The 26,120-nt window shown below is 42.1% G+C and overlaps 2 protein-coding genes across 8 annotated transcripts in view; one reads left to right on the forward strand and one right to left on the reverse strand.

Moving 5' to 3' along the window:
• Positions 1–1,538: 1,538 nt before the first annotated feature.
• Positions 1,539–18,580, forward strand: LOC140272055 (sodium- and chloride-dependent taurine transporter-like). 2 transcript variants are annotated; one of them, XM_072367377.1, is made up of 14 exons: positions 1,539–1,646; positions 5,339–5,568; positions 5,660–5,794; positions 7,566–7,800; positions 8,372–8,504; positions 9,162–9,296; positions 10,450–10,553; positions 10,694–10,818; positions 12,265–12,377; positions 13,284–13,421; positions 13,811–13,913; positions 15,009–15,109; positions 15,245–15,415; positions 16,841–18,580. In XM_072367377.1, exons 2-14 carry the CDS (start codon positions 5,340–5,342, stop codon positions 16,994–16,996), a joined length of 1,878 nt encoding a protein of 625 aa, XP_072223478.1. In that variant the 5' UTR covers positions 1,539–1,646; position 5,339; the 3' UTR covers positions 16,997–18,580. The 2 variants fall into 2 exon arrangements, with proteins under 2 accessions (XP_072223478.1, XP_072223477.1); XM_072367376.1 differs by lacking the exon at positions 1,539–1,646 and adding an exon at positions 3,459–3,566.
• Positions 12,064–26,120, reverse strand: part of grip2a (glutamate receptor interacting protein 2a) — a 39,509-nt gene continuing 25,452 nt past the window's right edge. For 3 of the 6 annotated variants that reach the window (XM_072367371.1, XM_072367370.1, XM_072367372.1), the window contains exons 20-24: positions 25,884–26,043; positions 23,870–23,984; positions 23,371–23,595; positions 21,822–21,968; positions 17,796–21,462 (exon numbers count right to left, since the gene is read on the reverse strand). In XM_072367371.1, the coding sequence (XP_072223472.1) occupies positions 21,265–21,462; positions 21,822–21,968; positions 23,371–23,595; positions 23,870–23,984; positions 25,884–26,043 (845 nt within the window). In that variant the 3' untranslated portion in view covers positions 17,796–21,264. Of the gene's footprint in view, positions 12,604–17,795; positions 21,969–23,370; positions 23,596–23,869; positions 23,985–24,059; positions 24,437–25,883; positions 26,044–26,120 lie in introns of those variants that run through there. The other 3 variants (XM_072367374.1, XM_072367373.1, XM_072367375.1) reach the window with 3 other exon arrangements.

A 26,120-nucleotide genomic window follows, 5' to 3' on the forward strand; every position in this document is an offset into this window, starting at 1 on the left:
ATTTCATTAATGCAGTTTCTCCATTTACTGTGTAATCTTTCTCAGTGATAGTGGTTTAATGCGGTTTGCTTCCATATAAATGAGAGCGAATACAAGAAACTGGTTCTGAGAGAATCAGTGTGACGTCCAAATTGCATAATGGTGGAAATTCAGTCTTAAAATGTCTTATAAAGGGGAAAATAATGTGACTTAATGTTAATAACTGTGGCTTTACGAAAGGTTAGAAATCCTTATGCATTTTATTAATGTTTCAGTTAGAAAATATGAGTTATTTAATTAATCCTGCATGCAGAGGACCTCCATACGTGATCCAGATGAGCAAACATGCCCAAATTATATGGAGTGAACTTGTGCCGCCGGCTCCCTTGGATGAAGTCAATAAAATGTCTGAATTAGCCCGTGTGGGATTGAAGTGGATAGGTCTCTTGAGAACATAAGGCGACTGATTTGGCATTTTGAGAAAGGTTTCTGCTCTTTATGCTTGCCTGTACATTGCTTTCTGTTTTTTAGCCAACAGTACGATTACATGCACTGTACATAGAACGCATGTCATCTTAAAAACAGTCTTCATTAAAGGTGTAGGATCCACTCTGGTCCAACTCTGGAGGATTTCAGGTTATAACAACGTGTCTGACATGGATTTTTGCCGCTGCATATGTGAAAATGGACAATAATGTGACCGATAAAAGCAGCAAATCGTCTGATTTTATAGAAAAAGCAGCCATATGATATTTGGCTTTGATATGTTTCATAGCGTAAATATTAACTGCCTATAAAACATTTGAATAATGAAATAGCCAACACTTCACTGACCTAGATTAAGCTTGAGTAGGCAGGTCACGAGACTCATTCTGATCACTGATAACCATTTGAGCACTCCTATATGTATTTGGTCATAAAGCAAAGTACTGGACAAATGGTTCAAATGATTCAGCAAAATGCTTGTATGAATCATCGAAGAGATTATCTTTTTCACTGCAGACAACAGGAAAAGTACTCGTGTAAATAATTTACAGAAGTTCCATTAAAATGTGCAACTGGAGCCATGCCATAGCACACTAAAGATACTTAAATGCACCAGTGTTTTTCCAGCTATATGATGAAGAAAAATGGGTCTGTTCATCCTGTTGTGAAACAAGTGTGAAGTTTAAACATCCAAATGCACAGTGGGACACAAGTTTTCTTTCCCAGGACCAAATATTAAGCAGTCCAGAGAAGCCCTGCTTAGACAGTGAGGTAAAAAGAGAAGAAAAACCATTAAAAGATGGATTAGTTCACTGTTTAACCATCAACAAATCTATTAGTTCATTTAGTTCGAAATTGGCTCCTCAAATTATCATAAAAACACACAAAGCCTGGGCTTTTTCAGACAATTACCCCAAGATGGGTACAGCTTTTCTAAATGGCTTGAAAACATCTCCGCCAGTGACGCTGAGTTTGAGAGTCCTGTGACGGGATGACGGAGGGGGGACTGTCGCTTTAAGAACTTGTTAGCTGGTGATTTTCCACTCAAACTGATAATAACGCGCATCAGCTCATAGATTCAATGCGCTCTTAAAGAAAACAGATCAGGTTATTTTAAGTCAAGTCTATTTTAGGCTGCAACACCAGGAACAACAGGCTGCTTAGTAAAAGTAAGAGGACAGGTAATTAAGTATCTTCTTTCCACACGAATGAATGAATGAATAAATGAGAATGAGGTAACGTTTTAATGTTAGAAACGTGTAATAGTAAAAAAACAAACCCAAAACTATTCGCATTTGATATAGATTTTTGACATCCATATTTAGATTCGCTTTACTCTTGATTAAAACAGGTTTGTTCTCTTTTCTTTGGACATTTACTGCGTCCTTGTTTTCATTTCCACGAGGCATCCGCTAAAATTATAATGGTAAAAAAAGACACTCCAGGTTGTAACCCTGCTCTAAACACGGCCTAAGTAAATGTTTAAGCTATAAAAAAGCGCAGACTTGGCCTATGAACCCAGTTTCCTGTGTTTATATCTGATAAGACGACGCTCCACGTTTCTGTTTGATCGTTTTGGAGGTCCAGCGTGATGCCTTCAAGCGCCTCCGGGATTCCCAGTGACATGATGCTGGAGAAATATAAATGTTCGTTGTCTCCCGTTGGTCACAGGTACACCTTTCCTTTCCACGACCACAGGTTAAATGTTTATTTTGCACCCCTGTGAGTGAGTAATATAGTAGGTCTGATGAAGTAAGACGTTTGCTAACTTATATCTCATGCTTAGTGGTGCATACTTAACCTAGTTCTGCCTCTCCCTTGTCCAGAGTGTCCAGAGTATGATGGATTGGCGTGTAACCCCAATCCACCCTCTCAGCAGATAAAGACTAAGGGGCTGCTTGACCCATTTTTAGCTGCAGGTGCTTAAAAAGCAGCTGATTGACAATGCTAAAGTGACATTCTCAGACATTAGCTTGATAGTTCAGAGTAGCATCATCTGATGATACAAAAAAAGTTTAGAAACATTTGATTAATGATCCACTGGACTCTACACTTGTTTTTATGTAAGGAAGTAGTACCTTGAGATAATCTTTCTCTTGTAAATGAGGATATTTACGTGTTTTAATCTTCTCAAGCACAACACAAGGTAGCTCGCATGCGCACGCCTCACTGAGGCGTTAGTTGAATGGGAATGATTGAATTCTGTGTTCACCATCTTTAAAATCAAGCCTGTGGGCAAAGACAGCACACAGAGCATGACGTGGCTGAAATCTGAATTCAGAAAGCGGCGCTGTGTTCGAGGTGTGTGTGTTTGACGGACATCTTGTCATCACCTGAGTTTTGTTCTCCCCTTTAACCCTGCTGAACCTGAATGGGAATCTCTCAGTTGCTAATTGACTGTTGCTGCCTGCAGCTTTTGTGCAGCTATTGTGAGCCCTCAGAGCAGTCACCGGTGTCTAAACAGACTGTGCACAGGCAGAGAAGATACATGACCTTATTAGGTTTGGTTATAAGCCGATACTGTGCTCGTTTACATTTCTTAGATAATAAAACGCATGTTACTGGGTAGATTAAAAGAACCCTGTGCTAGAAATGATCCAGTTTTCACACAGCCATGCTTGGAAACTCGTGAATCTGAGCTTCATATTTCAGCATTCTTCAAATATTCATGAAAAGGCACTAAAACACCCAGTTTATCCTTTTGTTGGAGATCATAAATCAAGATCCACCCCCAGTAAAGGCGCAACTCAGCCTTCCTCTTGCTCTGAAATGTTCTCTCTGTGTCCAACATGAATAAGAAGTGTGTGTGTGTGTGTGTGTGACACTCGCTCGTCCCCCACCACTGAGCTGTGTGTATGTTTGTGGGCAGGGTGTACCGAGAAGTGGAAATTTACAGTCTCCCATGTTGGTACCTGAGTTGTCTGTCACAGCGACGCTGCATCCAATCTCCATGTTGGATTTAATTGTCTTTAGCCAAGGGGCGGGCCCTACTGTCAGCTCCACTTCTTGTGACCCGTGTCTGCATAAAGGCATTCAGTACAGAGGAATGGTGACAGCTGAGAGAGAGGAACACTATACATAGTCGCAGCCATGAAGGAAATGTAAGTTTTCTAAATTGCTTTTAGACTTAATATAACTGGGTACGAATGTGTTCAGTCGGATTCTTCTCTTTGAAGGATGGTCAAGAACAGTGTAAGGTTTTTGTCTATGTTGCAAGAGGCTTGGGGCTTTTTTTGTGTGTTAAAAGCTTAAATACATTAAAGAAATAACTGCCAACAGGACTTATTGTTGTCTTTTATGATTCATGTTGTCAGGAGAAAGAAAGACAATATTAAACAAGCCTTATTTTACTTTGCTACTGTAAAGGAATCATTAAGTATTTCCGAGTTGAATCACATGGACGGTTTCTGCCAAGATCAACCTCAGGCTGGCACGTGAAGGCACATATGCCGAGTAAAAGGTTAGAATGGGATAAAGGCTGGAGGGGGGGGGCAAACAGGATGAGAAACAGTGGACACGAACTGATCCAGTTACATAACCAGGTTTGAACGTGGAAAGCAGTTTGAGTTGACTTATCAGGCTCAACAGGAAGAGAGAAATCCTCGAAAATGATGGGACACAGTGTGCACTGTGTTAAAGTCAAATTAGGAGACACATGGTTCCTAATGGGAATGTGAAAGCTGGTTTCTGTTCAAAGTGTCATATCCTGAGGGGGAGAATTCTTCATCATCACTGTGATGATCATTATTCTGTTGTTAAGTGCTTTACATTTCAAGTTATTACTGTCCTGTTCAAAGCGTTCTTCATGCTGACTCCAGATAGTCCCGTGACTCTTATCTGAACATGCTTATTTGTCCCAGCTTCCGCAATCTTAATTTTATTTTAGTTGGCTGAAAGAGTTAAGGGGAAGTGGTTGGTGTTGCTCTGCCAACTGCTTCTCTAAGTTAGAGAAACCTACAAAAAAGAGGAAGTCGCTCGCAGACAGCTCGTAACTTACAAGTGATTAAAGCGTTGTCGTTGTGCCTCTTTTGCTCTCTAATATAAACCAGCTGAGAGCTTCCGTTATTTGAATTTCTTGGCATGTCTTGTGCAGTTATTCCCGTCGTATTAAGGTTTCTTTTCTCCTCTTTGGCTCTTGTGGGGAAATCGGATATTCTGCTCAGCAATAACAAATCCCGTCTTTCTTGGAAAGGCAGACAGTGTAAACACTCAAGTGAAATTAAGCTGTCGTAGCTTCCTGAGAGCAGCCTTCGCTTTGGAAGTGTAGATGGTTCACCCCCCCCCCCCCTCCTCACTAAATTTGGCTTCTCTCAGGCTGACTCATAAGTACATTAGAGAAAGCAGAAAGTAAAACTGTCCCTGAGCTTTAGACAAGGTCTTATTGTTCCAAGGCAGTGACAATGTGCCCCCCTCTGAGCAGGGGATCCACCCCGAGACGTAGAGTAAAGCTGAAAAGCAGGCTGCACAGATGTGAATGTGCACTGCTATGAAATGGATATTGTTTTTGGAAACGCTGAATGGTTTCATATTTGAGAAAATGGTGGAAATGTTGCCGTGCGTCTGCAGACTTTTGGGAAATTGTTTACTGGCTAACTCAGTTCTCCCCTCTCTGTCGATGCAAAAAGGGTTCTGTGGACATTTCTTTCGTCTGAATGACCTCCATACAGTTGCTCAGATTAGGAAGATTAACAGCATTGTGCTGTATACCATGTGCTCACGCAGCAAGCTGTAACGCAGTCAGGTCACAGCATTATCTCACTAATGCTCCTGCCTGTCTGTCTGTTATCGCTCTCACCTTTGTCTGCCTTTCTCTTTGTCTCTCTGTCTCCTGTGTTCAATGTATTTATTTTCTTTTTTTTTACGCCGTCCACAGCATGGCACAAAAAGAGAAGCTTCAATGCCTGAAGGACTTTCATAAGGACACCACCAAACCTTCACCTGGGAAGAGCCCAGGCACCCGGCCTGAGGATGAGGCAGAAGGAAAGGCCCCTCAGAGGGAGAAGTGGGCCAGTAAGCTCGACTTTGTCCTCTCCGTGGCCGGAGGCTTTGTTGGATTAGGAAACGTCTGGCGCTTTCCTTACCTTTGTTATAAAAATGGTGGAGGTAGGCAGGAGATTATATCAGATTCTGATGAACAGTTATGACGAGGCATTGATGATGTCTCACTCTGAAATGATTCCTGTATGTATTCCAGGTGCATTTCTCATCCCTTACACTATCTTCCTGTTTGGGGGTGGCTTGCCTGTGTTCTTCCTGGAGGTCGCACTTGGACAGTACACCTCTGAAGGAGGCATCACCTGCTGGGCCAAACTCTGCCCCATTTTCACCGGTCAGTCCAAACACTTAAACACACACATCTCCACCCACAGAAAAATGAACAAAAGCTCCGCATCCCAGCACTAATCTTCCCTGACAGCTTAATTTGATAATTAATGCCGTGTAAAGGCCCCACTTGTCTGAACAAGATTTCTGCCCTGATCTTCGGTCCAGCCTTCATCATTTGGACTTTCTGTGCTGCAGTGGTGTCCCCTCACACACTCAGACTGGCATACCATCATTAGCTCTACTTAAGGTTGGATAAACAGTCTTAAACAACAATTCAAAGTAGCTTCTAAAAGTTGAAATGACCGAACAAAGAGGATCTAGTTTATGATGGGGAAAGTACACGCACACAGTTCTGTGAGCATAAACAAAGCACCACGGACACAGTGTGCACGAAGTCGCTTCAGAGCAGAGGATTACCCTTGGATTGCAGATCTGGTGAATGCGACGGACTGAAGGCTTCTTGGTTGCCACGGTAACAGAGCCAGGAACAAAAACAGAAACATCGGGTTGCCACGCAGCAGATCTGCATGAAAATCTTTTCTTTTCCCACCGTCTGTGTCTATTAGTTTTGTTTGGCTCTGGGGAGATTAGAAATACTGGACGGTGCCGTCTTGAGCTTCTCGCTGCCTTTACATACTTTACGATACCTATGAGTGACAACTGTAGACAAGCTCAGGGGCACCGCACCCTCAGCAGCTGACACTACACCCTTACTCATGTTAACACAAGGGAAGTGTCGTGAAAGAAGAGGACACTACACAGCTGCCGATTGGCTCCATTTAAACAGCATTTTAAAGCGCCCCCCCCCTCCATCTGCTGCAGTGTCTGGCTTAGCTTAGCAGAAACTGGACGATAAAACAGACCCCCTCTTTATTTTCCCTCCAAATCCACAACTTTATTCACAGCTCGCCAGCAGCACACTACGAAGTACACACATGCACGCATGCACACCTGTCACAAGCACTGACGTGCTGGTCATACTGCATTTGGAATGTGGGAATGAGGAGGTGGGGGTGACAGAGATGATGAGTTTAAAAATACTCTGGAGTGGTGGACGAGCACCAGGGATTTCTGTGTTCAGGTTCGTGGCAAAGTCATCTAAAAATAACATAAATACACCAAGGACGTTAGAACAGTTGAAAGTTCGTTTCAAGCTTTGGACGGCCCCCCCCTTTTTAGCTTTAGCCCACTTTCGAAGTTTAAAAAACAGAGTTCACCCCTCAGTATCCCAGATGGGTGTGGTCGGGTGTGGTCAATAGTGGGTGGCATTGAACCCCCATCTGCAGCCAACCTTTTAAGGAATAAACGAGTACAACACTGCAGGAAGTTTAAAGTTTAGAAGCTAAATCAATGACAACATGAGAGTTTAATCAACACGAGTAGTTGTAGGTGAAAGTTGCTTTGATGGGGATGACACCATCCTAGCATCCTAACTGTTTCTATTCACTCTGACTACACAGCAATAACTGAGAGACACAGTTAGTGACCAGCTGGGGAGCAAACTGTAGCAGTAAGAAGCTAAAAAGACAAGTTTTTAGCTTAAGTTCCAAACAAACATTATCTTATATTGAGTGTTACTTTGTATTTGGTGGATGTGTCCTATAAAAAAGGCAACTAACAAGTTTGCCACTTGATACTATGTTTTTGCTGTTCCGAAGCGGTGCAAAAACCCATTTAAACTCTGCAGGTTTAAACCAAAAAGTTCAAATGTGAAACGAAAAGATGCAGTGACTGAGCAGGGCTTTATTTTTCCTGCTCTCTTGTCTTGTCTGCAGGTATCGGCTATGCTTCCATCGTGATCGTATCGCTCCTGAACATCTACTACATCGTGATCTTGGCTTGGGGACTCTACTACCTCTTCCAGTGCTTTCAGCCTGAGCTCCCTTGGGCAAAATGTAACCAGCCCTGGAACACGGAGCACTGTATAGAGGACACAGTCCGCAAGAACAAGACCCTCTGGCTGGCAGCCAATATTACCAACTTTACCTCCCCTGTCACAGAGTTCTGGGAGTAAGTATTCACTGGCAACACACACACACAGTAAAGTAACACAGCCTCTTTATCTTGCTTGCGTAAATGTGTTTGAACAGGCACCATTCCTGCATGGTACAGTTCACTTTTATGAAAGTCTACTTTTCCAGTAATTCATCAGAAACTTTTATTTGTACTGCACTTTTCATAGATTAAATACGGCTCAATGTTTTGGCTTTAGTCGCCAGCCGAGACTGAAACACTGACTAGAAAACCTATTTTTACATCTGCTCTGTGAAAAGTCTCAAACTTGATCCTGTTCATCGTAATAAATGGCTATAAATCAGAAGTGTTTATGTTGTATTAGACTCTTGAAGAGTCCAAGTCCGAATATTTTCCAAACAGTTTAGTATTCAGACTCTGGGCTGGCAGAAGTAAAAGACCAGCACTGGAAGGACAGGGCATGTGCATGTTGATTTCCTTTGTTGTACTTTGATTTAGCTTCTCATGGTGAGGCTCTAACGTTGGTGTACGTATTTGAAATGCCCCCTTCTTTTTAAAATTTTACAAACTATCCTTAACATGTTGGGCTTCTTTGTTTCCTCTGCAGACGCAATGTCCTCAGTATCTCCTCTGGGATTGAAGACATAGGGCCCCTGAAGTGGGACTTAGCTGTGTGTCTCCTGGCAGTGTGGGTTATCTGCTTCTTCTGTATCTGGAAAGGAGTCAAGTCCACTGGGAAAGTGAGTGCTGAGGCGGAGACACATCCTGTACTTATTATGTTGCCTGGATGTTGTTTGCCTTTTACTTTTTTATCCCTGCCAGTGATAAAACACACACTGCTCAGGGAAAACCCACATGCTTGGAAATAAGGTTAAAGTTGTTAAGTTGCTGTTAGAGACACAAGCCTCCACGTTGTCTTGGAAGTTACTTCTTGGCCAGACTCACTGTCGACCGTTAGCAGATGTGAGTCGCTCCTGTGCCCTGTCTTTGTTTCTGTTAACAGGACAGAAACTGAGTCACAGTCAGCCGGAGCAGCTCTTTGAGGGAAACTATTTACCATGTTAAGAACTATGAGAGGTATTTCTCTAATGGTAGGGTCAGTTCTGTAACATGAGAGCTGCAGTGGTGTTTAACCAGACTGCAGTTCAGGAAGTGAAAAGTTTTCACACAGCGTAATTGCATTACACTCCATTAGGCACGCAAGTGTGAAAGGTACACTTTGTGCAGAGGGAATTCAACTGCCTATCACTTAGTGATAGAAAACAAGAACATTCAGTCATTAAAGACATGGACAAAAGCTTAAAAACATGTAAATAGCTATTTCAGTTTCTTTTGAAAGACCTCAGAAATGAAGTGTGTATCCCATTATATATCTAATGATTTATTTTCCTGTCCAGGTGGTGTACATAACAGCAACTTTCCCATTTGTAATGCTGATCATACTGCTGGTGCGTGGTGTGACCCTGCCTGGGGCATCTGAAGGAATCAAATTTTACCTATACCCCAACCTCACCCGACTGCAGGATCCAGAGGTAGTATAAAAACTATTGACTTCCATGACTTCCTGCTCTAGCTACATGGCCATTATGTTCATACAGAAAATAATAAAACAGTATGATTTTATCTTTTTTCAGTGAAAAGGTACATTTCTCATGTCCTTTATAGCAAAAATAAGCTACAGGCAGTGGGCCGTTAGCTTATCTTAGCACAGCAACTAGAAACAACTACACTTGAAATGTTTAAAGGTGTTGTAATCCTATTTCAATCAACATCACCTCTTACTAATTAGATGCTATGTGTAATTCAAAGTTATATTTAATAATATTGTTAGCCATTTTGCCAATGTAGACAACATCTTGTTGCTATCAACAGTGTAGGAATGCGCTGAATATTAAGCAGAAGGCAGGAGAGAGACAAATTGATCTAAAGGAGCTAAAATGAAACTCATGGAAAAGAAATTTAAAAAACCCAAACAGACCAAAATTAAATCGTAATGTTGGCAGTTTGAGGAACAGAACCAGTAACAAATGACTGGTGCAATGAAGATTTGAAAATACAGCAAACAAATGGAGTATATTTACAAGAAGGGAAATTAATCAACAGAATACAGCTGAATAGCTAACAACAAACCAAATACACGTGTGTGTGGGGGGGGGGGGGGGGGGGGGAGTAAAGGAATAAGAAGTACGATTAACTGAAAGCTTTATTCTGAAATGAACATAACTGAACTACATTATCCAAATTCACTTAACTTGTGTTTGAGTCTGGTTACCCTGGGACTCAGTCACCATTTCTAAGCTAATGTTAGCTTGAGTTGCTCACTGCTGGGATGGAAGATAGATGTTTAGGAGCTAGCTTACATCCCTATTTCTTTTCATTTGTCCTGGAAAATTCATGCAGAAACCTTTACATAGAAATTATTCCACAGGCAAATAAATTGAGTTATTTTTCACCTTTATAACCAAAGCTACAGGTTAATTAGCGTTAAAAGCAATAGCTAATATATTAGCTATATTAGCCATTATATATAGCCATGGCTAATATATTAGCTATTTTAGCTATTATATATAGCCATAGCTAATAATACCTGTGTAAGAGGGTTCACATGTGTTGAGGTTCGATTGGTATGAATGTAGTTTTATTGCATCTTTCAGCTAATTGTTTTGATCACTTCTGTCTCCTCAGGTGTGGATTGACGCGGGAACGCAGATTTTCTTCTCCTATGCCATTTGCCTGGGCGCCATGACGTCACTGGGAAGCTACAACAAGTACAGATACAACTGCTACAGGTGAGTAGCGTTTCCGCTGGGAGGAGTGTGACTGTAGTAGTGACAGCAACTCGTGTCAGAGATGGTTGCGTGAAAAGAAAATGGGAACTTCGGTTCCGCTTGTGTTCATTAACAACCTCCATGACATATGTGTGACATAGGGACTGTTTGCTGCTGGGAGGCCTCAACAGCGGTACCAGCTTTGTGTCTGGCTTCGCAATATTTTCCGTCCTGGGCTTCATGGCACAAGAACAAGGGGTGGACATTGCCGATGTGGCAGAGTCAGGTACGAGGGTCCAAGGTGATGGCACAGTGATGGTGGGCACTGCTGCCAAAAAAAAAAGAAAAAATGAAGAAAAGGCAATTGGAAATGTAAACATTTCTAGATTATTTAAAAGAGATAAGAAAAGTAGTGTGTTTTTATCTCAGTATCGGACACAATGATGCCCAAAAGTAGAGGTTAATCGGCAATTGCACACTCCTTGAATAAGAGCCTGAAACAAACAGAATTGTTCGTTCAGTGGGAAACCTGCTCCCTGTTTTCTGTGGACAGATTACACGACACCCGTCAAGTGTTGTGTGCCTTACCTACACCATGAGCTGGGGTGTTAAGGAGCTCCTTTATCGGTCCGTCGTCACTGTTAAGGTGTTCGGTGGCACCAGGTGTGCACATGACCCACATTCAACTCGCTCACGCCATTAAGTAGCTCCATATCTTTCTGACCAAGGGCATTGCTAAGAAGATTAGCCCTGTACTGTATGTAAATGTGGACTGGCACCCTGAGTTGATATTCCTGACCAGCAGCACTGCATGGCAAACTCAGTTCTGTTAACCGGCTGTGGATTTATTGAGGTGGTTCTCTTGCTGTCTCGCTGTATTTCCTATGTGGGCTATGTGGGCTGAAGGATATGTGACTTGTTTTAGCACGCTTGTCCTGTTCAGTTAGAATACAACTCTTGCAAAATTGAAGACAATTGTGATGTCTTGTTGGAATATGTATTAGAATACGTATTTAATCACATTTTGAAATACAGAACAAATGAGTAAGTGGTAACTTCTGCTCAAATGATCAAATGAAATCCAGTTGGTGACTCTGTGTCTGATGCTGTTACTCTATCCTGCTGAAGTGGTCTTCTTTGTGTAGATGATGTTAGATTACATTCAGCTTATTGTCACTGAACGCAGTAAGTACCAAAATGCAGTCCAGTGTCTTACAAAGTGCTTTTACAGACATAACGATGAACTCATGTTCAAAATGAATGGTAGTTCTGTGCATGTAGGGACAGGGACGTAACTGTATGAAATGCCATCAGAACTGCAAACATGTGTCAGTGTGGTTTCTCCATAGATAATGAACAGAAGCAAAACATCTGTTTGTGGAGTAGAAATATTCCATAATGTTGCATACTATGTACACTTTAGAAAACGCAGTATGACACGCTGTATATTGTTTTTTGATGTTTGACTTGCATGTAACATCATACAGGACACCTTTAAACATATTTTTTATTTCACAACAGCCACAAAACAGTTTTGGTCCACTAAGTACAAATGTTGGAATGATCTCATATCATTCTTTCTGGCCACACTGAATGTGGAGTATACCCCCAGTTAGACGAGTTAGACATCATTTTCTGACCCCCTTTGTTTGTCGTCCAAGCTGACATCAGACAGAAGAGTTAATCATGTCTTTTGACCCTTCTCCCCATCCCCACTCTGTTCTCTTTCCAGGTCCTGGCTTGGCCTTCATTGCCTACCCTAAAGCTGTGTCCATGATGCCGATGCCAACCCTGTGGGCCATCCTCTTCTTTATCATGCTGCTGCTTCTGGGCCTCGACAGCCAGGTCAGTGTTTTTGCAGGAACTGATAAACTTCAGGCAGACTTCCTTTAGGTCCCTTGGATTTGTTGGCTACTGCCAGCCCTAATGTGAAAAACACATACAGTGTCTGTCTGATCCATATCGAACGTCCCCGGAGGTATCAGATAAGTTACGTTTTCAGAAATTCGGGGACTTCATGCAAGTCATCCAATGTTGATACGAAACAGAGCTCTGATGAAGACAGGATAATCTGGGGAGACAAAACACAAGTGCATTGCCAAGAGATTCTCTTGCTATATCACATTTCCTGCCTCCAAGTGTAATTCTACTCCAGTACTAAGTCAGTCCTTCTCTTTGCCAGCTACCTATCTCAGCTAAGTGAAGGCCAACCAAGGCCGACGCTCTAAATTTGAGTACATGTAAATGGTCATGCAAGTGCAACTATTTCCATGAGAGAAACAGGCTCACTGTGTGTTTGCATGTGGGTGGCTGCATTTTCTAACCATAGATTTCTTGCAGATTTATAGTCCTGCATGCCGTGTATAGTTTACATAGTTTACACACACACATGCCTTTGTTATATAAGAAGGTTTTGTTCGGTGTTGTGTAATAACAGAGCGCGTTATTAGTGCATGGAACCAATTTCATCATTTTAACGTGACTTTATGTAGTTCATAAAGCAAAGAGGAGGCACACGGGAGCACAAGAGTTACAGAGACAGGAAAACAGTGATTCACTGTCGTTTTGTTTCTGCTGGGCTCAGCTAGCAACAAACCAGTGTTGCAGAGAGAAGCCTTGTTTAAACTCTCATTACTGTCCAACAAAGACGGCTCTCTTTCTCTAATCACTGGCTTGTGGAGGCTTGCACACATTGATTTTCCTTTTTTCTTTATTACACTGAGAACTTAATAGTTGCTTTTGTCCTCACAGTTTGTTGAAGTGGAAGGACAGATCACCTCTATTGTGGATCTCTATCCATCCGTCCTCAGGAAGGGTTATCGCCGAGAAATCTTCATAGCAGTGATGTGTTTCATAAGCTATATCCTGGGACTCGCCATGGTAACGAAAGTAAGTCTCTGTGCTCCTGCTTTTGCAGCTTATTGTGTGTTGCAAAGGAAACAAGACTGTGTATTTGGATTTACCGGAGAGATAACGCAGCAGACTTTCCACATGCCTGTTTGCTGCTTCGTTGTTACAACCAAATATGGCTTCCTACCACACTGACAAGTCACATCCTGCATGTCCGAATGGAAAGATTTGGAATGCCGTTTTCCATTTAGCGATGCTTCAATGACGTCTCGACACCTGTTGAACTCTGCCTCAATTGGTCGGGTGCCAGCACTTTTGTGTCCAACATCCCAACACGCTCTGCTTCATACTCCCTTCTATCTTGTTGACTTTCTTTCCTGCCACACAAAGAGATAATTAACGCACCATTTTGTCTTTTCTTTCTTCAGGGTGGCATGTATGTGTTTCAGCTCTTTGACTACTATGCAGCCAGTGGTGTGTGCCTTTTGTGGGTTGCATTCTTCGAATGCATTGCTGTAGCCTGGGTTTATGGTAAGTGGAAACGAGTATAACTGTATCATTTTAAGTAACGATTCACAAGAGTTTTGTAGAAAGACCCAAAGGATGTTTATTGAGGTGAACAAAGGTGTGGGCGTTTCACTTGTCAGTAATAAATAAGTTTAACTGCAAGGCTGTGTTGAGGCTGTGAGGGGATCGAGATGGATTGTGATTGGCTATCCAGAGTTGCCTCCCACCAGATTATACACTGCCACGATTAACGAGTCAAAAATATTTAGCCCAAAGACAAAAGTCTGAAATGGGTTGAAAGCCAAAGCTTTGTTGTGTCATTTGATACAGTAGTGGTTGAATCCCACAGAACTGTTGCTTTAGAATGGAGACTCTGTCTATGTGGGGTTGGGACCCCTCAAGGGTTGAAACGCTGATAATGCAGTTACAAAGTACAAGGCTGTGGTATGAGAAGTGGACTTTTTTAAGTCCAAGACACTGGGTCTATTTTAGAAAGCTCAAACTTTAATTTAGGGGGTGGAAAAAACATGTTTTTGATTTTGAAATGGCAGACAAACCGAAGTACTAAATTAGAAAAGAGGAGGACAAACATCCCTCTTTCGCTCACAGTGTGTTACATTATGTTACAAGGTGTTAAAAGAAAGCATTGCCAGATTGTCTCGGATGTCATTAATGCAAATCTGGTTGCAGCTTCTATTGTTTGTTGTATTTCTCAGAGACTTTGCTCAATATTCACTCTAAAAGACAAATGAAAATGCACAACAACAGCAAACGTAACCCATGTGTTTAGCACATGACTGAAGTACAGTTAATAGTCAGCCAGGGAGGAGGACTGATGGCCTATTAAGATAAAACCACGAGTGTTTGTAGCAGTATGTGGAACTACTACATGTATGTATTATAGAAAGCATGACCCAGTGGAAAGATATGCAGCAGTGTATAGTAAACAGCACAGATAAGGGCTCATAAACCTGCTCATCTGTGCAGGTAGATGTGAAGGTCATTCTGCAATTAGAAACAATGTTCAATAAAAAACGATGCTATCTTATGTGCTCTACTTACTTGGCAAAAACACGCAGCACAAAGTCCGTTTATTCTTTTTTTCTTTGTGTTGGACAGGAGCTGACAATTTCTATGACGCAGTGGAGGATATGATTGGCTACAGACCAAACCCATGGATGAAGTGGAGCTGGACCATAATCACTCCTGTCCTCTGCATGGTGAGAGAGTTACTGTCGTGTGGGGGGAGGGGTTGAAGATGCTATCAATGAAGACATGTGGCAAATGTTGATAGGTGAACTTTTCAGGTCATAGGGGGAGGCTTGTTCTAAATGCAGCATGTGTTTGTTTTGCAGGGCTGCTTTGTCTTCTCCCTGGTGAAGTACAAGCCCTTGACCTACAACAAGGTTTATGAGTACCCTGACTGGGCCATTGGCCTAGGCTGGTTTTTGGCCTTGACCTCCATGATCTGCATCCCCATGGTGATGGTCATTAAGATCTTACAATCTGAGGGACCTCTGATTGAGGTGAGTTGATACTGTGTTTTTTAAGGTAGACTTTCTTGCAAAGATTTAGATGAAAAAGTGATCTATAAGGTGATTGTTGTTGTGACCAATAACCTGCTCTACTGGCCACAGCTCATAGACCCTGTCTGTTAAGAGTTATTCCTGCACTAAAGTCAGCCCAAGCCCATCTTTTACACACTATATGCCAAAAGTATTGGCTCATCTGCCTTCACACGCATATGAACTTAAGTAACATCCCACTCTTATGAGTTTAATATGACGTGGGCCCACCCTTTGCAGCTATAACAGCTTCAACTCTTCTGGGCTGGGTTTAGGGGTGTTTATGGTGTTTTTTGACCATTCTTCCAGAAGCGCAGTTGTGAGGTCAGACACTGATGTTGAACAGAAGCTCTGGCTTCAGTTTCCGCTCTAATTCATCCCAAAGGTGTTCTATCGGGTTGAGGTCAGGACAAACTGTCAAAACTGGCTCATCCAGTCTTTATGGACCTTGCTTTGTGCACTGGTGCATAGTCATGTTGGTACAGGAAGGGGCCATCCTCAAACTGTTTCCACAGAGGTGGGAGCATGAAATGGTCCAAAATCTCTTTCATTCAGAGTTCCTTTCACTGGAACTAAGGGGCCAAGCCCAGCTCCTGAAGAACAACCCCACACCATAATCCCCCCTCCAACAAACTTTACACTTGGCACAATGCAGTCAGACAAGTACCGTTCCCCTGGCAACCGTCAAACCCAGACTCCTCCATCAGGTTGCCAGATGGAGAAGCGTGATTGGTCACTCCAGAGAACGCGTCTCCACTCCTCTAGAGTCCAGTGGCGGCAGCTTTACACCACTGCATCCGACGCTTTGCATTGCACTTGGTGATGTTTGGCTTGGATGCAGTTACCATGGAAACCCATTCCATGAAGCTCTCTACGCACTGTTCTTGAGCTGATCTGAAGGCCAAATGAAGTTTGGAGGTCTGCAGCGACTGACTCTGCAGAAAGTTGGTGACCTTTGAGCTCTATGAACGTCAGCATCTGCTGACCCGCTCTGCCATCTTACGTGGCTGAGCACTTCGTGGCCGAGTTGCTGTCGTTCCCAATGGCCTCCACTTTGTTATGATACCACTGACAGCTGGCTGTGGAATATTTAGCAGCGAGGAAATGTCACGACTGGACTTGTTGCACAGGTGGCATCCCAGTGAACACATTTGAGTGAGAGGGTGAAGGTGGAGAGAAGTGAGGGGTGGATATCCCGCTCCGAAAATCAAAAACGACCTGCAAATAGAATTTCTGAGGCCGCTTCTTCTCTTATTTTGTTAAATTAACACGGCTCGAATCTTCTGCAGACGTCTGCCATTTAAAACGTGATAACTGACATTTTGAGCCTTAAACCGGCCCCGTTTCTAAAGATCATCAACCCAATGTTTCATGTCCTTCCCTCAGAGGATCAAAGCAGTGGCAGCACCAGCGAAGACGGGCGTGAGCTCTCGGCCGAAGGAGTACACTTTGAAGTGCAGCGAGCTGACACAGCCCCTGGACCCAAATGGGAACAATGGCTTGATCAAGCCCACCCACACCATTGTGGAAACAATGATGTGAGCGCTCTCTGTGAGAGGAATAAGATTGATGTGCTTTCTGTGTTATCATATTTGCTAACTTTGATAAGGGTAGGTTTACATTGTTCAACATATTCATATTAGAATTACTCGGGTTTGATTTATATTAAGAGATATATATATATATTATTGTTGTAATTTTTTCTCCTGTAATTTCTTTCTTTTTTTTTTTTCCATTTTTTACTCTATTGATATTGTTGTTAATGTTACAATTGTTGTTGCTGTAGTTGGCACTGATATCAGTCTAGGCAGTATTTTAAAATAGAACATGTTCAATATTTAATACCTTTCTGTTGATTCTGGAGAGATGAGGCATTTGCTATGTTTTGTTTCAATAGGAAGGAAGAGGAAAATACTCTCATATATACATAAATTCAGCTAACAAAATTAGAAATGATCTGTGAAAGAAAAGATGTCCAAACAGCCTCTCATGATCTCGCTGCCCCAGTTAACCTCTAATTTCTTCTGGTTGTTTTTGCGTGACAATGAAAGTGGATGTACCTCTGCTAGCAGCAAAAGTGACATATCTCAGAGTACATATTCATAACACATTAAGTAGCAGTATGCAGTGTATAGTGTTAATCTTGCTTTATATCTTTTTAAGTTACATGTTGAACAAGGCCTTGGTCAAATACTGAGAAATGCATCCAACAAAAGCTCGATCCTGAAAAAAATAATAATAAGACAAACAATTAAAGAGGAAAACAGTTTAGAAAGAAAAGGGAAGTGGCATTTTTAGAGTATTTGTACACTGCCTGTGTGACTATTATAGTCAGCCCCAGTGCATTTATTGAAACCTCTCTTTGCACTTTATAAGTCGTTTCACCTTTATTGTAGTGTTCGTTTTTATTGTGCAAGGTATTGCATTTACATTTGCAACATGTCAGGAAGAATTATTTCTAGCTTCTAACTTTTGATATAGTAAACTTTGATACAGAAAATCTACTTGTAATGCAAACGTGAAACAGAGTAGAAGTGTGACATCGAAAGCTCAGATTTCTAATCATTAGTGGGATCTGTGAGAACATCAGCTCATAACTTTTCTTTTCTTTTCTTTTCTAAACAACCTGACAGCTCTCTCCGTTGTGCTCATTTCAATAGCAGGCGTGCTCTGCAGAACTACCACTGAATTCTAGTTTATAATGTTCGGTTATATTTGTTTTGTAGAATGTGAATTGTTTGTAAATCACATATGCCTTTTTGTAACAATTTTATACTGTACAACATTTGAACACCACCTTGGATTGATTATGTCACAGAAAAGCTCACCAACTGGGTTTATTAATATCAGTCATTGTGAACCCAGGTTACACGATAAAATGGAGCAGTGGCATTCTCTGCCCGTGTAAAACACATGATGAATTTGATACTGAAACAACTCGTGTAGTTAGATACAAAATCTGATGCAACTATTTTCCTGAAGCATGTGCAGGAGCCACCACAGAACCTTGCTGCTTGTGCTACTTGGATATCCAAACGTACCAAAGTATTTTTGTCTCAGTTTTCCCCTTCAAGGTGCACATTGCATCATTTCTGTCTAGATAAAATAAACCTATTTTTCATTGGATTTACTTGTGTTTTTTCTGCATTAATTGCTGTCAAACCTGCAAAATGGAGACATTTCCATCCGTACCGCTAACACAATTAGCAACGGGCTTTATGGGGAATACCTACATGGATGCCTCCTGAAGTGGCTGCTGACACCCAACGCAAGCCACGAGTCGAAGCTGAATATCTTGCCAGTAAAATCATTTTTAATACTCGATTACTATTAAGAATTGATCGGTCAGTAGTGTTGAAGTGGCACGTTTAACATCTACTTGTCCCATAATTATCCAGGCTCTGCAGATTTCAGGTGTGGTACCCAGACAAAATGAGAGGCTTCATGCTAAACATAACCAGGAACCAAGAAAAAACAATGCACTTCAGAGCATACATTCAAAAACTCCCAAAAAACAACCCTGGACTTATTTGGGTCCCTTTTGAAGTGAAAACGTCTCATTCAGAGAGCAATTCTGATTTGTAGCAGATTTCCAAGTCACGCTGCCAGCGAAAAGCAGGAAAATCCAGCCTTCTCAGCTTTATCCTCATATATTCTTCAAGAGTTCTTGACTACTACCGTTCTCCAGAAAGAAAACCTTGCAGAGGAGAGAGCTGGGATGGAGGGAATGGGTCATCGGCCAAAAAGCTGTTATTTTGACTTTCTGTGGTCTCAGAAATTTACCAAATGGTGGAGCAGGAAATGAAAGGGGTGAAAGAGCTGTATATATGCATTATTTATGTGAAGCATAGCTTCTTTTTTTCCTTTTCTTTGAATACATTACAGCCCTTCATCCCACAGTTTCTGAACATTTAGGAACAATGGCTGATATACATATATATATATATATATATATAAAATAAATGATACTATGGGCCCTGTTCCCATCCGTCTCTCCTTCTCGCAGCAGCTATTGCAGCCACTTAACCCACAAGATTTACAAAATATTTCCCAGCCAGAGATAATGCTGCAACCTGCAGCACATTGCATATCACAAACCTTAACAAATAACATTGCATAACTGATTTACTCTCGCAAACTCCCCAAAATACATATGCAACAAGGCCAGCAGGCAAAACAAGGTTTGCGCTGATGCAGATCATTAGTAAATCCGGTCCATTGGCCATTGCTCTCGGAGGCATCGCCATTAGATTATAGCCGATGACTTCCCAGACTGCAGTGTGAGTAACCTCAGTGAAGAGAGCCAAACTAAACTCAAACCAGAGCTGATAATTCATGGTCCGATAACTTTATTGTCAAAAAAAAGAATTCGGTACAGGTCTTACTGGACAATAGATTAACAAAAATAAGATATCCAATAAATCTTTGCGGTTCTTTTGAACCAATTACACATTAAGAAAGAAAGTTTAAACAAATCCAAAAAAATAAATAAAGCACAACCACATTCTGCATCACAGCTTGCATGACGATACATCATATGTGCAGATACTGTAAAGGAGGAAAAAGTACTGCATATGATGTACTTTACAGTTAAATAAAGCTGCAGTACAATAATTTATATAAAACCTTAAAAATAGGCCTCTGTACACAATGACATTTAATAGAAGACATAAGTCTGAAATAACAAGGTTATCGTCCCAATTTATAATTGGCTTCTGAGGCCGTTATAAACGGGACAGCGCTGCTATGGCACAACATCAGCCAACCATGAAACCAAATCAGTAGGCCGCGTTTCTGCTGTGTCGCTATAAGAAATAAAAATACGGGTGTATTCTCCCAAAAATCCTGTTGAAGGCTGCAGATTACAGCCAGATTATAGCCAACTCCTGAGGACAAACATTATGCATGCTCAACATGCTTATGCACATTAGGCGACTCGAACAGTGAAAGGAAGGAGGCCGGGGTGAGATGTGAACTCTTACAGCATAAAAGACAAAAGTGGGTTTTGTGCAGAATCAGTGTTACAAAATGTGCAAAAACGTGAAACTGAGAAAAAAATCTTTAGAAATGTGTGTCAGGAACCATTAAAAAGAATTAAACAATAAAACTATGCAGCAAAAGACTATTTAAAAGTAACAGTTAGCGTGTCCTCATAAGCATTTGTGGTTTTAAGATATAACAGGCTTTAGTACATTTAGTTAACACAGTTCGTGATAGTTGGCAAGTATCAGAGGGCATTCTGTCTATTTGGAGGCCCTGTCCCCTCTCTAGGGCAGGCAATACGGGGTAAAGGCTGGAAAAGGAAGGCAGTGTGCCAAGTCCTGGCTGAAATAACTCAAATAGGTGCAACGTGCCCTGAACCTCGAGTTCACAAACACCCTGTGTTCTGTTTTACATGCATACAAAGCATTGCATCCTGTGTGCAAAACCAAAAACGGCTGATGAGAACACGAAGCTTATTAAAGTAAAATTTATGCAGTGAACGTGTGCAGCGTGTGATTTGCCCCAGAGCTGAGGCATGCGCGTTGGCTTCCTGGCCCCATCAGAAGCTATGACTCCTCTGTTATACAACCCTGCATGTGGGGGGGTGAGGGGTGAGGGGGGGTGTCTGTTCTGAAGCCACAGCAGTGGCTGAAAGTGGCAATTGTGAACACATGCGCTTCTGACTGAGTGAGAGATGCTTTCAGGCAGAGTGTGGTCGTTTTTGCAGAAGCTCTGTGTAATGATTGTGAGCATGAAGCGCTGTCTGAGGTACAGAGTGACAAAAGTGTGGTGTTGTGTGTGTGTGGGGGGGTCCCAGCACTCTGCGTTCACAGGGCGATGCTGTTGGTCCTGTGGTTGGCAAAGCAGAACAGTGAGTTTGAAGGGTCGTCACAGTCGCTGGGCAGCTCTGAGTCTGCCGCTGCCAGTGGATTCCTGCTAATGACCAAATCCAGGCAGTCTCCGGCCTCCATAATTAGGGGCACAGTTAGACAACAGTCCAAGTCCCTGGTCCTCGCACGGTTCACCTGGAAGATCCCAACCAACTCAATTAAGATTCAATTTGTGTCACATTCCTCTGGAGGAATGGCTAGAAAACCTGAAAGCTGTCCTCCCAAAAACAACCCCATGTGAAACCTGCTTTCCACTCAAGGACTCTGAATTTAGAAGAAAACTAACGTGGTTTGTTTTTGCAAGAAGCTGAAAAAGAATTACTATAAATGTTCTACTTGAAAAATGTCCTTTCCCCCCCCCCAAAAGTTTTTATTCTCTTACAAAAAGCACTACACTTTAGGTTCTTGGGCTTCTATGTCTACAAGACACCGTCACTTTTAATTAATCTCTTTATTTACTGTTTTTTTCTTCTTCACAAATTCACCAACAGTACCTGAAGTATGCGGTCGAAAGGTTTTAAACCCGCCTGGTCAGCTGGGCCGTCTGGCCTAATCATATTCACGTAAACCCCTTTTTCAAGGAGCCCATCTGATACACTGAAACCAAAGTCATGGCTCTCAAGGTCCTTCCTTAAAGACACCTGCAGACATGGGGGCGGCATTTGAGTTACACGGATTCATTTAGATATTTTCTTTAAGAAACCGTCCAACAAATACAACAAACAGGAATATGCATCGAGAGCGCTAAAGAGCACCATCATAAGTGTGTTTGCATAAGAAAAATGTTCGTTTTCATTCAAATCAGGCTGCCAGGTGATTGTCGGCTTAGTTGAGCGTGAAGGCTGGAAACTGAGATTAACGGATGACTTTTTGTTGCGTCATTATCGTGTCACCTTCCTGTGTTGACACTAAACAGAGCATCCGCAGCCGCATGACTCCCCGTCATCTCCTTGCATCCGGATGCTCTCGAGAACAGGTCTCGCAGCTTTAGCCGTAACCAAATAAGAAGCAGCTTTAAGGTGGGGCTCGCGATGACGGTCCGTGATATCGAACAGGTTGTGTCATCTCAAAATATTGTGTTATTACTCACTGCAGGACTGTGCATCATTCGGTTTGCTAGGGCCAACATGTTAGATGTGCAGATGACAAACAGATGTCTCAGGCACAGTCCCACAGCGCGTGGGGGGGGGGGGGGGGGGGGGGGGGGGGGGGGGGGGCTCAGGTGAGACGCTTTCACATCCACTACAAGTCCCGACTGTTCAGGTACCTGCGTGGGCAGGTTACTCTGAAAGGAGCAGTGGGTGTGACACCAGGTGGAAAAACCCATTTAAATAATTGGGTAGAACATTTTTTACAAAGAAGAAGAAAAAGAAATAAATTGTTGCACGATATCAGGAACACAAATGAAAACCAGCGTCAGTGAGCGCAGGTTACAGAGTTTATAAGAGTAACTATAAATTCCAGTTAAAACTCTACTGGGGAAAGAACAAAAGGCCACTTTTTATTTTTTTTGCTCCACTCCTCTCTCCTCTAGTATGGTACCAGTACAGTTTAACAGCCAACAGGTGTGATGACGTAGGGGAGTACACGGACACCACCGCAGATGTACGTTTATATTAATTAATTTATCATATTTACAGGTTTTGGATTATTATTGAATGTATGATTTTAAAAAGGAGGTGATGAAGTAGCCCGTCCTTGTTTTTTTGGGGGCATTTAATCCAAAAGTAGCAACTTCTTAGCTCTAAAATGAGGCATCTTTGTTCCATATTTAATAATCTATAGGTTTGATATATTTGCAAATGGCAGCAGTCTATCTACATCTATAAATCATCACCTCCACTGTGGTAAAAACGGTAATTTTTTAAACAGAGTGCTTGTTTGTTTTTACTGTATTATTAAAACTTTTGGTTAAGTCTGAAAAGACGTGCATCAGTTCACCTAATTCATAACTTTTAATGCTTTTTGGAGTCCAGAGTAGGTTATATTGACGGAATATAGCACCCCATGTGATCACTGTGTAGTACTTTTTATTGAAATCACCTTGTGTAGTGCCAAGGCTGTGGGGGACAACATTTCAGAGGGGTCCCCTTTGGCCCTGGATGGTACCTCTCTGGCCCGAGTTGACATGTTCAGGCTGCTTTTCTTTTTAGACTCGCTGTAGATTCCCTCCTTCTTTATGGGACTAATTTCAGAATGAAACATCGAGTCTTCGTTAGCCTTGGTCTCCTCAAGGTACAGACTAAGAGAGCTGCCTGTCATTGATGCCTGAAACAGCCCAAAGTGACAGGAATTATTTGTGCAATGGGTATTAAACTGGCTTGGAACACACATTTCTCATGTAGTATATACAGATTAGAGGCCAAGGCGTTGTGCAAAAGCCTCCCTTGTGACAGCAGGTGCCTGGCTTGTCTAGTCAGATTTAACAACAGATTAGACACTGGTGATTATCATAATGCTTTGTTGGGCATGTTCATTTATGCAGACACCAGTCTGTGAATACATATGGAAGGACAAAGCAGATGGAGGACCTGCTACCTACCTCCAGCTCCCTGAGTATCTCCGACTGGCCACAGGTCTCAAGGTCCTGCAGCGCCTGGGACCAGAAGCTGTCTTCCTTGTTTAAGGTGCCATGGCAACGAGGGGGGCTGACGAATCTATGGTAATGCAGGAACCAGAACATGAGAGCAGTCCTGCAGCCTGGAGGCCGGTGCTGCATACAAAAGCAGCATGGGAAATGCAGTTTTTGGGCTGCAAAGCCTCAGAGTCCCTTTTAAAAACCTCTCAGGACAACAATGAATTTTCTCCCTTGTAACAGCAATCGGAGGGGAGTCCACTAGGTTAGATATAGCCTTGAAATTTACAAAAGTGATGCCACCCTTAGAGAGAAAAAAAAAATGCACGTGGAAACAGAGCATGTGACACAAAAGTTCAGAAAAGTCAAGCGTGAGGAGACACATGAGGCAGATGTTTCCTTGGACCAGGAGCGTTCTGGGGAGAGTTTTGTTTTTTTGCTTTTTTTTGGACAAGGGCGACAGAAAAAGATGCATCTATTTGAAACACCAAAGAGTTCGTGGGGAATTAGTAAAGCAGATGAGAGAGAGAATACCTGAGAAAGAAGAAAAAAGGACAGTTTGGAAAAGCACAAATCATGAAAACACAACAGAAAATGATCAAATTATTCAATGGGTGCAGTTTGTGCCTGTAAACCAACCCCAAACAGTGGGCTGGGGGAGGATCACAGCAGCACTTTGCCTTAATACACAGAATGCAGTTCTGGTCAGATTTAATGCAACTCGCAGTAGTTCTTACACATGAAAGAGTAATATTTTCACTGGCATATGTCAGATACGTCAGCTCTCTATGTCAGGATTCATTGCTTCAAACAGTCCACAGAGGTTTCATATTTGCTTTGGTTCGTAGTCAAAAAGAAACTCCTTCTCCAAAAAACGCTTTGATAATCTGATTTATTCATTAAACACATTCAGTGCCTCCAGTATAAGAGGCAGGGTGAGTATTCCTTTGCTTGAGGGCTTCATTTTGCTGCATATTAAAGAGCTCAACTTTGGCTTTTTCTGTCTACATAACATAGTCCTAGAAAGACAGCAGTTCATCTGTGACATTTCTCCCCAAGTGTTGTTACGGTGCCTCATCGTGAAATAATCTCAATTTTATGACAGAGAAACATTATGAACTGTTGAAACTGGTATTTTCTTTTCTTTTTTTAACCATGTTTGGCATTTGCTTTGAGGATTTTGGAGTTGTTGTACTTGGGTAATGGCATTTGTGACGCTCTGGCGGCCCTCTCATTATCCTCATTGTTTAAAAAATGACAACAGTCGGCCCCTTGATTTCCAATTCCAGGGGGCCGCTATTCTGACCAGGACTGTATTATTCAAAGTAAGGAAAAATGAAATGAAGACAACCACTTAAAGCTGCACTGAAAAAGATGTCAACAGAGAAGTAGCTTTAGAAGTCAGGTGTACATGCCTACAGTTAACGTGATGACACACAGACTTTATTTCATGTTTTAATCGGCTCAGATTCCCAGAAAGAGTTCATAAAAAAAACTCTGAACTGCAATAAATGTTGGCTTCAACAGTCTATACTTAGGTGTGTTCGAAATAAATGACATGCTTAAACAGGAACTGTCAGAACATGTTAAGACTATCAAATCTTCCAACTCTAAAAGTCATCCTCGCTCAGAAATATTCACACATTAGCTTTGATGTATTGTTTCAGTGGGACCAGTCAAAATATGAGCAAATATCATTAAAACTGCAGACTAAAATTTTGTAGAAACGATCACAGATAAGATTTTAGTGCAGAATTGATCAGCGTGCAGGGTCCAAATAGGTTTTACCTGAGAATAAATCCAATGTGTGTGTGCACTATTTGAATATAAGGGAGAAAGAGCTCCTTAAATTCATGTTCTTTTACATGGACTGTATGGAGAGGCAGATAAAATGCTGACTCAGCAGGAGTGGAGGTGAGGTCACAGCTAGAGTTTTCACCAAACCTGCCTCCTGGTGCAAACTCCTCGTCTCTGCACCTACCCAGGTATCTTGTCCCACTCATCCTCAGTGAACCTCTCATCGTACAGTGCTGCGTTGTGGACTAGGCCTGAAGATCCAGAAGTGGCGTGGCCCCGGTGCTTCGGGCGCCTCCACTCGTGTGGATTTAGCAGGATTTCTGAGGCTTTGTGCAGATATGTCCCTAAAAAGATACGAGCAGATATAAGAATCCCAGCAGTCTGAGATGAAAGAAAGTGTATTTGTAATCTTTAGGGCTCA

Source organism: Leuresthes tenuis, unplaced genomic scaffold (assembly GCF_036924035.1).
Source record: "Leuresthes tenuis unplaced genomic scaffold, fLeuTen1.0.hap1 SCAF_16, whole genome shotgun sequence".
In the NCBI taxonomy this organism is placed as follows: Eukaryota; Metazoa; Chordata; class Actinopteri; order Atheriniformes; family Atherinopsidae; genus Leuresthes; species Leuresthes tenuis.

Excerpts from the sequence above, each read along its gene's own strand:
- LOC140272055 (XM_072367376.1), top strand. Across the intron at positions 8,505-9,161 it reads GAGTCAAGTCCACTGGGAAA|GTGGTGTACATAACAGCAAC; the intron begins GTGAGTGCTGAG and ends TTTCCTGTCCAG. Across the intron at positions 12,378-13,283 it reads TTCTGGGCCTCGACAGCCAG|TTTGTTGAAGTGGAAGGACA; the intron begins GTCAGTGTTTTT and ends TTGTCCTCACAG.